Genomic DNA, 16,989 nt, shown 5'->3' on the forward strand with positions numbered 1-16,989 from the left:
CTATCATAATGGGAAAAGAGAAGGTTGGCAGGGCAGCATGGCATGAAACAGTTAAAATAAAATATTACACTACAATACTGTGGGTTTTTGGAAATGTATTCCTTAGTTCTTATTGTAATTCTTGCAGCCATAACTCAAAGGTTTTCGCTGTATTTCCTAAATGTAAAGTGCTTATTACTTTTAGCTGGAGGAGAGCAGGAACGTTCAGAAGCAAATGAAGATTCTGCAGAAGAAGCAAGCCCAGATCGTGAAAGAGAAAGTTCATTTGCAGAGTGAACACAGCAAGGCTATCTTGGCAAGAAGCAAACTCGAGTCTCTTTGCAGGGAACTTCAGCGTCACAATAAGACGTTAAAGGTGAGTTGGTTCCTTTTGTTTTTCTTTTTTAATTTTTTAAAATTTATTTTTAGCTGTGCTGGATCTTCATTGCTGTGCGCGGGCTTTCTCTAGTTGCGGCGAGCAGGGGCTACTCTTTGTTGCAGTGCATGGGCTTCTCGTTGTGGAGCACGGGCTCTAGGTGTGCGGGCTTCAGTAGTTGTGGCTTATGGCCTCAGTGGTTGTGGCTCAAGGACTCTAGAGCTCAGGCTCAGTAGTTGTGGCGCACGGGCTTAATTGCTCTGCGGCATGTGGGATCTTCCCGGACCAGGGCTCAAACACTCTCCCCTGCATTGGCAGGTGGATTCTTAATCACTGCAGCACCAGGGAAGTCTGGTTCCGTTTTCTGTTTTTCAGGAGGGTCTGGCTTAGCTTGATTTATAGTCGCTGTGTACCTATTTGAACTAAATCCGTGTCTCTCCTTGGAGACAGGGATGCCACCGTTCTGTTTTGCTTGGCCTTGTGCTTCTTAACGCACCTCATACTTGCTCATACTTGCTCGTGGGGAATCTAGATGAGATTGATGTTTAGACCACAGCTTTCCCACTAGGAGCCATGGCTTAGGAAGCTCAAATTTGCAGTTTCCTGCTGAGCACTGAGGTCGTTCATTAGCACGTGTGAAAAGTGGACATGAAATGAGAAGCCGAGTAGGAGCAGACTTGAGGGAAGGGAAAGGCCCCACTGAGCTCCTCAAGGGCTGTTCGTTGGTTTTATCACCGGCCACGCTTGTCCATCCCAGTTCCCCATTGCCAAGTACTTTTAGAAGAGCGCTTATTCCTCGGCTGATTAAAAGACAAAGCAGCGGGTATCCAAAAGTTAGTTGGTACCAACAGAGGAAGAAGGGAAGAAGGCAGAGACACAGGGGTGGGCCTGTCCTCATGTGCAGTTGTGGTGTGATTTTGACTGAGCCGCATTGCTCGTGAGACTCCCCCACCATGGCAGGCACCCAAGGCCCTAGAACATAGGAGCCCTCAGGAAATGGATCTTGACCTGATGTGGGAGCCGTTAGGTTTTCTTTGCTTTTGAATCCTTGGATTTCGGTGTTCATGAAACTGAGTGGTATTTTTTCCCCATAGCAAGTCCACACTTTGATTGGACTGGTAATGCTTTAGACACTAGACACCTAAAGGTCTCTTAGCACTTGGATCTGAGCAAGAGTTGGGACTAAGCTTTTAAGATGCAGATTCCTTTTGTCCCTTGCCATCTAGGGAGTAGAAGGTGCGACTCAGAAAGTGAAGGGCAGGAAGGGATCGCCCTCTTCCGGCTGATTTCAGATGCTGCCCTGCAGGACTAGCCAGGGGGGAGGGTATTTGGGAAGCCCGCGTGGAGGGGGCTAGCTGCCTGGCAAGACTCCTTCCTCGTCTCTCAGTCTGATCACAGAGCGCTTACTGTAGAGCAGGGCAGGCGGCGCCTCTCTGATTATCTACCTAGGAGAAGCTGCTTGCTTTCAAACGAGAGCCTTCCGGTCCTAAATAAAGGGAAGGAATTCTAGTTCAGAAGCACCACTTCAGGGCAGCAAGCAGTGAACCCACATGGCAGTAGTGTCTTTTGTGGGCGTCTGTGCCATCTTATAGGTCTGTACGATTAACAGAAATTGTTTTGGATAATAAGGAAGAAAATATGCAGCAGGCACGAGAGGAGGAAGAAAGACGGAAAGAGGCCACTGCACACTTCCAAATCACTTTGAATGAAATCCAGGCACAGCTGGAGCAACACGACATACACAACGCCAAGCTCCGCCAGGAGAACGTCGAGCTGGGCGAAAAGCTGAAGAAGCTCATCGAGCAGTACGCACTGAGGGAGGAGGTAGGGCAGCTGGTGTGTCCCCTCACTACGAACCAAAAGCATTCACTAAAGCTCTTCCTTCAGGGTGTTTTAGAACCTTCTTCCTCCAGGGTGTTTTAGAACCGTTGTGTATGCATGGTGGAAGTCTGGCCTTCCCTCGCAGGACTCGTGGGGACCATACTCGATGGCCCGGAAGTCAGTGGATTTGGGTGCGTGAGGCGATTTCTTGGAGACAGTGTTAAGCACTACTCGTCTTCCATGTGATTCTGGAAGATTGTAATTTTAGCATAGATTTTCCCCTTGTCTAGACTAAAAGTGAGTAAATACCTGGCCCCAAACTACACTGTATTTTAGACGTCCATGATAATCTGTATGGTCTACACTATCATTCCATTATGCCTGTGTTTCAGATATTTTTTTTTAGTGGAGGTTTTATAGTATTTGGGAGAAAAAACGAACCTATTTCTAAACCCTTATACACCCAATTGAAGTAAAAAGTTTACTGGAAGGGTCTGTGGCACCTCATCTTGGTCACTGGCCTCCAACTAAGACTTAGTTCTACAAGCCAGTTGGGAAGTCTGGGCGTGGTGTCTAGATTAAATGCAAGTAGGCGATCATGTGCTTTTTTAAAGTTCCTCCCTTTTAGAGGTCAGATGGGCAGGAACAAAGGGTTAGGTTCTTTAAATGACACATTCCCTGCCTTTTAAGTTAGTAAAATGTTCTCTTATGTGTGTTGTATCCCTTATAGAGGTAGATTAAAATACCTGATTTAAAAAAAAAAAAGATTGTGGCATCTCTGTGGGTTATTTTATCCAGTTTTCAAGGCAAACTTTATATTAATTTAGTTTTCCATATAGCCCTTTAAAAACTGTTAGTTTTTTTAAAGATTTTCTTTTTATCACTCTCGATGCTTTTTGCTTACCTTTTTCCCCCTTATTATTATGGAAAATCATAAACGAAGAAAGTAGAGACTGTATCATGTGGTTTTAGCAAATGAAACCACAGTTTCAACTATATTCCCATCACTTTCCCCTGGGTTATTTTGAAGCAAATCCAAGGTATCAGTCCATTCATATATATTTGAGGGTGTACCTCACAAAGACTAAGGATTCATTTTTAGATGTGACCACAATACCATTTTCATACCTGAAAAATTAGCAGTAATTATTTAATATTAAAATCTAGTCATCGTTTACATTTTTCCGATTGTCTCCCCGTTTTTTTTAAAAAAAGAAAAAACCTATTTGAATCATCCAGATAAAGCCCGTCTGCTTCACTGGCTGACGTGTGTCAAGTCTCTAACATAAACATTTCCTTTTCTCTTTTTTATTCTTACAGTGTTTGTTGAAGAAACTTTTTTTGTCCTAGAGAATAAATTTTCTATTAGATTATAAAGCCCTCACTTTTCTTAAAATTATTGTTTTAGTTTTGTAGTTTAATATGACAGTCTGCCACATTATAGATGTAGAAAATTTGAAAGCTATGTATGTTGAAATCACATTACCTGTGAGCCTTATTCAGTTTGAGTATTATTGAATGTTCTTTCCTTGGTCAGGGAGGGATGTTCTGATGACTTTATTGTACATAAACAACCACTTAATAATTTCACTTGGAAATCATAATGACCTTTTATCAAATTTATCTGATAAGTGCCAGGCACCGAGCACCTTACATAGTATAGCCATTGCGTTGGCCTTTACAGTGCTGCAGTGTGGGTGTGGCTGCCCCCCACAGGTGAGGGGACTGACGTTCAGCAAGGGGGAGAATTCGACTGGGGCCATTCCTCCCATCACAGCATGCTGCCTCCAATTGAGAGATTTGGGAAAATTTAATGGGGAGAAAAAAATATCCAGTAATTATGTGTATGATGTATTATGGGTTTAACAGTTTGATCTCCGTAGCCGTCTTTTTCTTGATACAATTTGAGCTTCATTTTCACCTTACGGCAGAAATAGTATGAGGCCGGCTGCTGACGTGCTGCTGGGCCATCTCCGGAGGGAGGGATGCCGACACAGGCTTCTGCCAGCACAGCATGCAGACAGGCACCTTGCTGGTATTAGCCCCGGTGGTATTAGCAGGAAAAGCAGCCTCATGAGTGAGGTCTTGTAACTTGTGTCATGTTTCCTCGTCATCCTGTCCCTTATTTCATTAAGTGACGGAAGAAATTTTACGTTCCCCGCAGCACATTGATAAAGTATTCAAACACAAGGAACTGCAGCAGCAGCTTGTGGACGCCAAACTGCAGCAGACGACACAGCTGATAAAAGAAGCTGATGAGAAGCATCAAAGAGAGAGAGAGTTTGTAAGTTTGCAATTTCTTAAAAAAAGAAATGATTGCCAAAATTGTAACCAAAGCCATTTAAAACAGTTAAACTTATTCTACATTTAAATTAGCACTCGGTTGTGCTAATTGTTTTTTTCTCTAGATTGTGAAGGGCATGTGTGTGTTAGAAAACATTAGCTTTTTCTTTCTATTTAACTTTATATACAGAAGATACACTGGAGAGATTAGACCAAGTTACTGCAAAGACCTGCACTGATAGGACTTTTCTGTGCTTAGAATATTTATTTCACTTTTTAGATAATGGCCACCAAGTTTAAGAATTATAGCAGTATTTAACACATTAAATTTGGGGATTCGATTTAATAGCAAGCTTACCAAACATGGGTGTCCTTCATACTGTTACAGTTTATTTCAAACAAGTAACTTGAAACTAGGGAAACTTATTTGTTTACTCTGGTATAATTTTCTGAAAAACTTTAACAGAATTCTCTACATCCTAATCACTCAGCATTATTCTCAGAATGTGTGCTCAGATTATATGGCCTGTCAGTAATTGTGAATACAGTGGAATGTCATTGGGTTTGTATATTTAACACATGCAAATTTAACTTTACCTGCTTAACCAAAAAAAAAAAAAGTCAGAAGTGGTTATGATAATGAGGACGGTCCCATGCAGATTTCACTTAAGTAACCTAGGCCCTGAGGCAAGCCAGGTCTGAAGACTCGGGTCCTGAGTGGCCCTCATGATGTGAACATGTCACTCTGAGTGTGAGTCTAGGGTTAAGAGAGAGACATTTTTCATACACCGTGGTCGTTCCATGTGAACTGACAGCGCCATCCCATGCATAACTGAAGAGACAGTTGTCATTTCCCAAGTTAGAATAGAAATATGATACACATATTTAAATAAATACATACGATACATCTATTTCTGGTTGGTTTTAAGGACTTTTCAAAACCTACTGGACTAAGTGTGACATTTTACTTCAGGGACTGAATTTCACAGCTGCCTACTATGCAATTTCACTACATAATTTTCTTAAACTCAAGTATATAAATTAAAGCTCCCATCCCATCACCACCCCTACCCCCACCCCCAGCTTTAAAAAAAATGTGATCAGAAACCAGGTTCCTGATTTCATTGTTTTGCTCCATACAGTGCCTCATCTTGCCTCTCATGGAGCAGAGGGGCTTTCTAATTTTTTTTTCTTTTTTGGCCACACCACATAGCATGTGGGATCTTAGTTCCCTGACCAGGGATCGAACCTGTGCCCCCTGCAGTGGAAGCGCAGTCTTAACCACTGGACCGCCAGGGACGTCCCAGAGGGGCTTTCTAAATGACCCAGATAATGTCGAGATTCTCAGCCATGTTTTCTGCTCAATACTAGACTTCTCATTATTTTCATCTAAAAGACAACAGTTTAACCCTGAGTTTTGTAAACCTATTATTAGGCCTCCTGGGTACTTCTTCTAAGCAATAAAAGAGTATTCCTACATTCCTAAGTGTTAACAATGGAACAGATCAAAGATACAGGTAATTAGCAATTGATGTGACAGAATGTTTCATTCATAGAGTCGTGGTTCTTGCTAAAATAATGAGTGGAAGGGTTAAGCCTAACTGTCTGGTCGTTGGACGTTGTAGTCATATTTGTAATGACTATTAGTATTTTGCCAGAATGTTTCTGTCTTCTAGTTATTAAAAGAAGCAACGGAATCAAGACACAAATATGAACAAATGAAACAACAAGAAGTACAACTAAAACAGCAGGTAACTTGACGGCAGGGGTAGTAGAATTTGTAAGAAAAAAATCTATGGTTCATTTGATACATACCTTGAATCTCCTCTAAGATGATTTTGCTTGTTCCCAGCAGACCTGAGAGTAGATCACACGTCCCTCTTGGAGTTTTCATCTTCATTTAGGGTGACCACCTCATCCTGATTTGCCTAGGACTTTCCTGGTTTTAGCACTTGGTCCCAGGAATCAGGCAGAAGGGACAGTTTGTCCCGCTATGTGCAGGTCCTCCTTCCAGTATCACACGTATTTCCTCCCTTTCTCTGTCTGTTCCCATGTGTGTCAGCTAATTTCCTACTAAAGAAAAACTGATAAATCTTCAGATTTTAGTTCTTTTTTGTGAGGTTGAACCATATGAAATTGCTGATACTTATTTGACCTACAAAATGGCATTTTCATATAGGGTAACGTAAAATCTTTAAAATTTTGTGCTATGAGCCTGTAACCTATTTTAAAAACTACCTATTGATCATGCATTTCCACTCCCAGGTAGAGTATGGAGGTGGTGGCCACCTTAATGCGGGCCCCCAACTTTCCTTCCTCCCTCCCTCCCTTCTTCCCCTGTACAATATTGTTCACTATAGCCACCATGCTGTACCTGAGATCCCTGGAACTTATTCATCTTCTGATTGAAAGTTTGTACCCTTTGACCAACATCTTCCCCTTTCTTCCCGCCCTCCACCTCTGGCAACCACCATTCTACTCTGTTTCTTTGAGTTTGGCTTTTTTAGATTCTACAGGTAAGTGATTATCATACGGTATTTAGTATTTGTCTTTCTGTGTCTCACTTATTTCACTTAGCATAATGCCCTCAAAGCCCATCCACTGTGTCACAAATTGTAAGATTTTCTTCTTTCTTATGGCTGAATAATATTCCATTGTGTATATACACCACATTTTCTTTATCCAGTTATATGTTGATGGACACTTAGGTTTCTTCCATACCTTGGCTATTGTGAATAATGCTGCAATGAACATGGGAGTGCTGATATCTCTTTGAGATCCTGTTTTCATTTCTTTTGGATATATACCCAGAAGTGGAATTTCTGAATCATATGGTGGTTCTATTTTTAATTTTTTGAGGAGTCTTTATACTGTTTTCCATAGTGGCTGCAGCAGTTTACAATTCCACTGACAGTGCACAAGGTTCCCTTTTCTCCACACCCTCTCCAGCATTTGTTAACAGGTGTGAGGTGATATCTTACTGTGGTTTTGATTTGTATTTCCTTGATGACTAGTGATGCTGAGCACCTTTCATGTACTTGTTGGCCATTTGTATGTCTTTGGAAAAATGTCTATTCAAGCTGGTTTTTAAATTAAGATTTTAAAAATTTTTTTAATTTATTTTTTGCTATTGAGTTGTATGAGTTCTTTATATATTTTGGATATTAACCCTTTATCAGATATATATGGTTTGTAGATATTTTCTCCCATTCCGTAGACTGCCTTTTCATTCTGTTGATTGTTTTTTGTGCAGAAGCTTTTTAGTTTGATGTAGTCCCACGTGTTGATTTTTGCTTTTGTTGCTTGTGCTTTTGTTGTCATATCCAAAAATTAATTGCCAAGACCACTGTCAAGGATCTTTTTAACCTATGTTTTCTTCTAGGAGTTTTACAGTTTCATATCTCCTGTTTAAGTCCTTAACCTATTTCAAGTTAATTTTTGTGACTGGTACAAGATAGCAGTCCAGTTTCATTCCTCTGCATGTGGTTATCCAGTTTTCCCAACACCTTTTATTGAAGATACTTTCCTTTCCCCATTGAGTATTCTTGGCTCAAATACTTGAGCCAAGAATATTATTGTCAAATATTGTCAAATATTATTGACCATATTTGTCAAATATTATTGACCATATTTGTGTGGGTTTATTTTTGTTTTGTTTTGTTTCAAATTTATTTATTTATTTTTTGGCTGTGTTGGGTCTTCGTTGCTGTGCACAGGCTTTCTCTAGTTGGGGTGAGCAGGGGCTACTCTTGATTGTGTTGTGCAGGCCTCTCATCGCGGTGGCTTCTCTTGTTGCAGAGCATGGGCTCTAGGCGTGCGGGCTTCAGTAGTTGTGGCACATGGGCTCAGTAGTTGTGGCACACGGGCTTAGTTGCTCCGCAGTATGTGGGATCTTCCCGGACCAGGGCTTAAACCCATGTCCCCTGCCTTGGCAGGCAGATTCTTAAGCACTGCGCCACCAGGGAAGTCCCTGTGTGGGTTTTTTTGGGGGGCTCTCAGTTCTGACCCCGTTGGTCTGTGTCTCTGCTTTTAATGCCCATAGTATATTGTTTTGGTTACTATAGCTTTGTAATGAAGCTTGCAATCAGGGAGTGTAATACCTCTAGCTTTGTTTTCTCAAGATTGCTTTGGCTATTTTGTTCTGTTTGTTTCTGTGGTTCCGTACACATTCTAGGGTTATTTGTTCTATTTCTATGGCAAATGCCATTGGAGTTTTGATAGGGCTTTGGCTAGTGTGGACATTGTTAACAATATTTACTCTTCTGATCCATGAACACAGGGTACCTTTCCACTTATTTTTGTCTTCAATTTCTTTCATCAATGTCTTACAGTTTTCAGTGTATAGATTTTTCATTTCGTTGGTTAAATGTATTCCTAAGTATTTTTCTAATGCTATAGAAAATAGGATTATTTTATTTCTGTTTATTCCTTTTTCAGATATTTTGTTGTTAGTGTATAGAAACATAACTGATTTCTGTATGTTGATTTTGTATCCCGAAACCTTACTGAATTTATTCTACCAGTTTTTTTGTGGGGTCTTCAGGATTTTCTATATATAAGATCATGTCATCAGCAAACAGACAGTTTTGCTTATTCCTTTCTGCTTTGGATGCTGTTTATTTCTTGTTTAATTGCTCAGGCTAGGAATTTCACTATTGTGTTGAATAGAAGTGGTGAGAGTGGGCATCCTGTCTTGTTCCTGATCTTAGAGGGAAAGCTTTCAGCCTTCAACTGACTTGAGTGTGATGTTAGCTGTGGCTCTGTCATATATGGCCTTTATTATATTAAGTATGTTCCTTCCTTGTACCCAGTTTGTTGAGCGTTTTTTTGTTTGTTTTGTTTTGTTTCGTCTTGGCTGCACTACGCGGCTTGTGGGATCTTAGTTCCCTGACCAGGGATTGAATCCGTGCCCTTGGCAGTGAAAGCGCAGATTCCTAACCACTGGACCACCAGGGATTCCCTGTTAAGCATTTTTATCATGAATTTATGTTGTATTTTACCACATGCATTTTCTGCATCTATTAGATCAGACGATTTTTGTCTTTCATGCTATTGTATTAACGTGGTGTGTCACATTTATTGATTTGCCTATGTTGAACCATCCTTGTAGTTTTCTTATCTGGCCTGTACTGTCTTATCTGGCTTTGGTATCAGGGCAATGCTGGCCTTGTAGAATGAGTTCAGGAGTATTCCCTTCTCTTCACTTTTTGGGAAGAGTTTGATAAGAATTGGTGTTTGTTCTTCTTTCAGTGTTTGGTAGAATTCACCCATGAAGCTGTCTAGGCCTAGGCTTTTCTTCGTTGCCTCCCTGCTTTTCAGTCCAGACCCCTTAGGTTTGTTCTAATGCAGTCTTTCTCTGTGGTGCCTTGTATGGAGTAAGGGTAGCAGATGCCTCCCCACTCAAAGAAGAGGTACAGGAAGGACTTCCCATGTCTTCACAGACAGGTGAAATTAGGCATTTGTACCTACAATTCACCCTTTCTCAGAAAAGTAGATTACGTTTTGATGAAAAAATGTATTACTCATTTTGAAAGTTTATTATGTAACACGTTTTTTAAATGTAAGGACTCTAGATTAGTTCTAAAATGCAGACTGGCCTGAATCTGTATGAACACATTTCTTGAGTGCTGTTTGTCTTTGGGTGCGTTTTACAGCATGGTGACACTCGTTTCCTATAAAGCTAGCCTAACTTAGAGTGAAAACTGAAGAAGTCTTTTGAACTTTCCACCATAAGTTATTGTGCTAGAATGCTTCTAGGAAACTTTGAACCCCTTACTAGCCCTATAAATTCAGTTGTCCACATAAATGGAGAAGAGAATCAATGTGGAAAACGTATAAAAAGTCTATAGATAGCTTTGGAAGATGGACTTTAATGCAGGGCCCCAGAGGGCCCTTCTACCGAGTTCACAGGCAGCTCCAGTTCTGTTGTACTGTTAGCAGTGCAGCTTCTCTTGTCTGTGATCTGTGTCGCCCTGAGTCATGTTATCTGATCGTTAATTTGTTTCCTTTGCTGCCGCCTCTTCCTTTTCCTGCTCCCCAAATGTGCTGTTCTTCCCAAGAGTCCATCTCATTCTCTGCTCTTGCCCACCATGTCCGTTTCCAGGCTTTGTTGATGACCTTAGTCTTATTGGTGTGTTTTGACCAATTTTGTAATCTAGGCCCTTAAGTCCAAGATGGTAGTTGCCACTTACTCATTGCCCAGAGGGGGCCAGCGTTGAACTCTGACGGGACAGTCCACCTGGATGTTCTGTCTTTGATAAAAACAGACCATGCTAAGACTGCCATAACTTCTAATCTCCCTCAGGTGCTGGAACTGCTCCACCAGTCTGCCCGAGCCTCACCGCTGTTCCGACCCCAGGCCAGCGGCCCTGGCGGCTCTGTCACCATGTGCCCCTCTATGGACTGCTCTGCTTGGAAATGCTCTGCGCTATTCTCTTCACCCTGAAATTTCTGTTGGTCCCGGCCTTCAGCCTCCCCCTCCTGGGGGCGTGCTTTGGCTGTCTTATGGTGGCTTCGCCTGGCCTGTTGCCATTGGTAGCGTCGCTTTTGGTCCGCGTCTCCTTCCCACACAGCGGAGCTGGCCTCCCGTCTTTCCACCGGCTGCTCCGCTCCCTCCCAGGGCATCTCCCCTCCCGCCCTGGTCTTGGTTTCTCTTTATGCTCCGCACACAGCACTGCTGAAGGTGGACAGGCATCGCTGACGCTGTTTCTGGGCCGCTGGTGATCTTTTCTTCTCCGCTTTCTTTATATGTGCTGTGTGATCTTGAGCAAAGCACTTTATTCCTCCAGGCCTGTTTCCTCATCCTGAAATAATGCAGTTACATTAGGTGGGCTCTCAGGGTTCCCACCTTGTCTGAAATGAAATAATTCAGCCTGCCCTTGAGACCTAGCTTGGGCCTCAGCCACAAGGAGCTTCCCTAACTATTCTATTCTGACCCCTACCGCGCCTCCCCCCACCCCTGGCTTCTGTTAATTCCTGTCCTGGGGGAGAAGGTGACTCTGTGTTCTAAATTCTGCTTGCCTTATCGGTTAGTGCCTTATTTTCCCAGCTAGAATAAAAATTCCTTAAGGGTGGGAGTTAAAAGAAAAATTGCTGTTTCTACTTCTTTCAGCTTTTTTCTCTTAACTATACTCCCACTGAATTCTTTCTCCCCTAACCACACCAATCCTTTGGCTTCTGTTTCATTTTCCTGCCTACATTAAGAAAAGAGATATCCCTGATTTCAAGCTAGGAACTGTGCAGGTGGTATTCTAAGAGAATGATCTTTTTCCAAGGACAATTTTTCAAATATAAGGAGAGGAGGTAGTTCATAAAGGATTAATTGTATGAAATTTATAGCTATTCCACATACTTCAGTTTTTATTATAATTGGCGGAATGGAGCTAATATTTGTACATTTTAAACAGTTTCATCTAAAGATGGTGAGGTTAACATAACTTCCTAAGTTTCATTGCATTCCAGTGGGTTCTTAGAACTGCAGCCATTGATGTCTGGGGTCGAGGATTGGGTGTGCATTTGTTCTTATTTCTGTCGCTTATAACAGGTAACGTTTAACCATATTATGTTCTTTTTGAAAGTGTTTGGGATTTTAAATCATTTACCTAGAACTCTGAATTTTTTATACTTGTTTTCTGTAGCTTTCTCTTTATATGGATAAGTTTGAAGAATTCCAGACTACCATGGCAAAAAGTAATGAACTGTTTACAACCTTCCGGCAGGAAATGGAAAAGGTATTTGCCTATTTTTAGTGGAGTATTGCCTAAAGGGGAATTTATATAAGAAGCTATTTTAAGCATGATTGCTACTTGGATGAGTTCATGTTTTTACTGTACTGTCTTCATTTCATCTCTTCTGATCCTCCAGTGGCATCATGTTTAGTCACTTTGCCCTCAGTAGTACCCCATGTAGCTAGTGATCTCTAGGCCCTCACAGTTGTCTTTATTAAAGTTAACTCCTCTATTAAATACAATTTGTTGCTAGCCGTAAAGCGGTGTCTTTACTTGCTTCAGGTGATACCTCCCAGCCCCACCCCACACCCTTTTCACAAAGCTCGATGTCCTTGGAGATCAAATTATTTAAAGACAACCACGCCCAGAACAGTAACTACGTATTTTGGTTGGTCGATACAGATCAGTGTTTCTACCTTTTTAGCTTTTTTTTTCCTTCTTCTTCTTCGTTTATACTCCCACTGAATTCTTTCTCCCTCAAGCAAACCAATTTTTTGGCGTCTGGTTCTTTTTCCTGCCTGTGATAAGGAAGGCGGTATCCTCGATATTAAACTGAGAACTAGTATGCGCACGGTCAGGGGGTGGGGCGGGCTGTAGAGATAAGGGAACCTTGAATTTAAATTTGCAATTGTGTTGATTCGCAGATGACAAAGAAAATTAAAAAACTGGAAAAAGAAACGATAATATGGCGGACCAAATGGGAAAACAATAACAAAGCACTTCTGCAAATGGCTGAAGAGGTGAGGTGGTTTCCCGCGGGCTCATGATGTTCAGGTAGCTGACAGGGCAGGGGGACGTGCCTTGTGACACTGCCGTCCTAGCCGAGGGCTCTGGCCAGAGCTGCTGAGTGGGATCTGTCCCGGCAGGAGTCGCAGCTAGAGTCCCAGGTGACGTGGGCTTTCCCACCGCTCAGCCGGCGTTTGATTGACTGGGTCTGGGGCTGAGGGTCGGGGAATCTGCCTTCCGACCAGGTGCCCACCTGGCCAGCACAGGCCACTGACTCGGGTGCCTCTCTCTCCACCTCGACTTACTCTTTCTGAAAAGGTAGCATAGTACTTTTTGCCAGTCTTACGAAGCTGGGATGTACTGTTTGCAAACACTAAATATCACACCTTAAATCCTGTTCTCATCTGAGGATTGGTAAAAACAAGAGAAATCTAGGTGGAAATAAGATGAGTCCTCCTCTTTTTTAAGCAGGCCCTTCATTTTTTATCCGCTAGTCTTTGGTGGTTATCTTCAATTTCCTTAGTAATTCATCAATACAAAATGCTTTTAAAAGTGGGCTTTGGTCTTTTTTTTTTTTTTTTTTTTTTTTTTGCGGTACGCGGGCCTCTCACTGTTGTGGCCTCTCCCGCTGTGGAGCACAGGCTCCGGGCGCGCAGGGTCAGCGGCCATGGCTCACGGGCCCAGCCGCTCTGCGGCGTGTGGGATCTTCCCGGACCGGGGCACGAACCCGTGTTCCCTGCATCGGCAGGCGGACTCTCAACCACTGCGCCACCAGGGAAGCCCAGCTTTGGTTCTTTTTAAGAAACATGACGGGGAATTTCATTTTGTCACCCCAGAACCACGTTAATTGGTGTCTGTAGCTATGTGTGCAGAAGGCAGGTGGCGGGACGTTGGGAGGTGTTGAAGAAACTGAACATGTTCAAGAGGTGACCCAACAAGTGGCTCAAAAGACTTAAATTTGTTGTATCCGGTAACCTAACTTGTATTCAGTTGGGTTACATAAATCCTGCTTTTTCCTCTTTGCAGAAAACTGTGCGAGATAAAGAGTACAAGGCCTTTCACATAAAACTGGAACGGCTGGAGAAGCTGTGCCGGGCCCTGCAGACGGAGAGGAACGAGCTCAGTGAGAAGGTCGAGGTGCTGAAGGAACAGGTCTCGGGGAGGGCGGCGGGCGGGGGCCCAGCGCCGCCCAGGGCCCAGCCCTGCGCTGCCCCGGCTTCTGCCGAGGAGCCCAGCGCCGCCTGGCAAAGCACTGCCCGTGTCAGCCCGGAGGCCGAGTCCCTGGGTGCCGGGCCCAGCATCGAGTCAGTTGACTGAGATCAAGTATGATCACTGTATCGAGAGCTCTATTTTGTGTATAACTTTCTCTGTTAGTAGTAACTTGGTTTTGTGGTGAAAATTTTCTTACTTTTTCTACCATATCTGTATTTTCTTAGAACTACTGGACTTATGTGGTACAGGAGGCTGCTTGGCAGGTTTGAATAGTTTTACTCTCTACATTTTCCTCAGCTGTGTTGCACATCTGCCTCTTTCCCCTTCATCGGAATGCATGTGCTCATTGCCTTTCTCCCTCTCCCCTGCTGCTTGCACAGAATTGTCCGAATTAAAATGTCACTCACCAGGGCTGACCATTACAAGGGAACTTTGTTCTGATAACGGTTCCCCACCCCCACCCCCACCCCCGCCCCGCGGCTTGTGGGATCTTCGTTCCCTGACGAGGGATTGAACCAGTCCTAACCACTGGACCGCCAGGGAAGTCCCTGATAATGGTTCCTGATGTGAAAACAATACTCGTTTAAACATCCTGCCCCTCCCGCAATTAATATTACTCAAAGAAAAATATCAAGGTGATTAGATATTTGTCTAATAGCCCATTTTAAATGCCAAGTAAAAATAAAAGTCTAGGCTTGGGTCAGAAACAAGCATAGCATATTTGATTCAAATTAGCTTTTTGATATTTTTATCACTTGACAAATTGAGGTGGCTGCAACCTAGACTTGGTTTTGGCAGAATATGTACATAAAGGTGTAACTTTTAAACAAAGTAGTATATACAGGCAAATCCTTGGAGAGACAGGGCTAACGTTTATGTGATTAAAAACAGTCCCACCACTGTTTTCAGGATAGAAGCAGTATCTGAATTTGGACCACCTGGATGCCCGCTGTGTGGGGAGCCTGGTGGTTGGTTTGCGTGCGCATCCTCCACTTCCCACGGAGGGCTGCCACTGACAGTCCTTTGTCAGTCAGTGTAAGGCGATGAGGATAAAATCATGTGTAGCTTTCCTTAAGCGGAAGTCCCTGCACTACCTTCTGGCTGCTTGAAAGTTGGTGTCCAACTGTTCCGACAGTCCAAACAGCACCGTTCTCCAGGGTTTTTTAAAGGGAATTTTAATTATGATCATGCTAACTGAATGAAACTGATTCCATTTCTAAAACAAAGACTGGAACCAGCATTAACTTTGAGGAAACTTGGCAGAGAGTAGCCAGGATCTATTTATTACTTATGCTTTCAGTCTGTTTCTGCCCCTTTTCTTAGTGTTTTTTTGGGGTTTTTTTTTTTTTTTTTTTAGTAAAAACCAGTATTATCAAGGTGTCTACACTTGGAATGGGGGACTTCGGAAATGCAGCACATCACTTTTGGATTTGCTCTCTAACTTCCTTTGTTCTTCACAGTGTCACATGTGGTCGAGTTTATACACATCATTAGCCAGGCTGCACTGAAGAGAGTTTTGACTTTGTCCCTGGTATAATTTGCATTGAAATACTTTATGAAATAAAAAGGCTCTATTAGAACTGATGTTAGCACATTCCACTGAGCAAAACTATCAAACTGACACTTCTTATATTGCTTACTGGACCGAATAAACTCCCTTCTGTCCAGTTAAAAGGGTTTTTCTCTTTGTTAAAGTTTTATTTGTCCTGTCACGTTCATGGTCTAAACTGGGTTGAAGAATTGAAAACTGTCCAATAGATAGGCAACAGCGCCTGGAGTGGCGGATTATATCTAAGCTTCCGCCATCAGTCATGTTAATCAAAGGGCCAGACAGTGAAGGAAAAGAAACCCACAAAGTTGGTTATCTAATTACTGTGCAAATGAGTCGGAAGCAAAAACAAACACATCCTCCTCCAGCAGCCTTTTATAGATACCCCCTTCGGTTACTAAATGAAATATTGGACTCATTTCCCTGAGAGGAAATGCAGGTATACATCAGAAATACACTCTACTGTAAAATTGGTACTAATGATCCCATTTCACAAGCGCTCTGCTGGATGTACAGCTCTTACCATCTTAAGCCATTTGTGTAGCCCGCCACGTTTCTTTGTGGTGCTTGTCCTGTGTGGAAGATTGTAACGGACCTGTTGTGTGTTTTCAAGGGCTTTGTAAAGCGACATGATTTACAGTACTTGGCCTGCTGCTTTTGGCTTACTGTGTATTTTTAGCTAGATGCTCTCATGGTGTTTAAAGGACATGGATTCTCTCTGGGGTGCATTTGGTATCCTTTCAGAATCTCTCCTTCCATTACCCTGTGAATAAATACAAACGGGACCCTCTGAGAAGGACACGCTCCTAAAGCAATCACCTCGCCAGCCCAGTGTTGTGGCTTTGTAGCACACCCCGTTTCTACCACATTCTAGAACACTGTAATGCTACTAAGGCTGGCCCAGGAAAGATTGAAATGTCAAATTTGCTTCAACTGCATTTGCTGCACCATCATGGAATCTTGATGTATATTATTTATAGTGGCAGGAGACTCCAAGGAGTAGAGAAAACTTGGGTCTTGGCTAATGGACCATTTCATCCTCAGACTTGTAGGAGTACATTTCTTGGTCTTGAGACCAGTATTTTTTAGTTATGTATGCAACTGCCTTTACTACACCTGGTTGTCAATTCAATTCTCAGGTGTTGCAGAAAAATCTACCTCTTTCAGACTGTAGATGGAAATAACTGTGAAAAAATGATGCAGATATCTTCTAGTTTGTGCTAAACACACTGCTTTATTTTTACAGCCCACGTCTTTCATGAGGATACGAATTGTTAAGAGGCAGTCTTGTTTTGCTTTTCAAAGACATTTTGTAG

At 42.5% G+C, this 16,989-nt stretch overlaps 1 protein-coding gene across 3 annotated transcripts in view; it reads left to right on the forward strand.

Annotated features, from left to right (window-relative positions):
* TXLNG (taxilin gamma) overlaps nt 1–16,989 on the forward strand; it is a 52,401-nt gene extending 35,412 nt beyond the window's left edge. Inside the window, exons 4-11 of one of the 3 annotated variants that reach the window (XR_014298528.1) lie at nt 185–355; nt 1,985–2,179; nt 4,341–4,460; nt 6,136–6,210; nt 12,097–12,189; nt 12,831–12,926; nt 13,939–14,387; nt 16,920–16,989. Coding sequence is in view for 2 of the 3 variants with exons in the window: in XM_082681654.1 (XP_082537780.1) it covers nt 185–355; nt 1,985–2,179; nt 4,341–4,460; nt 6,136–6,210; nt 12,097–12,189; nt 12,831–12,926; nt 13,939–14,229 (1,041 nt within the window). In the remaining variant the exon portion in view is untranslated. Of the gene's footprint in view, nt 1–184; nt 356–1,984; nt 2,180–4,340; nt 4,461–6,135; nt 6,211–12,096; nt 12,190–12,830; nt 12,927–13,938; nt 14,529–16,919 lie in introns of those variants that run through there. The other 2 variants (XM_082681655.1, XM_082681654.1) reach the window with 2 other exon arrangements.

Source organism: Grampus griseus, assembly GCF_964374135.1.
Source record: "Grampus griseus genome assembly, chromosome: X".
Taxonomy (NCBI): Eukaryota; Metazoa; Chordata; class Mammalia; order Artiodactyla; family Delphinidae; genus Grampus; species Grampus griseus.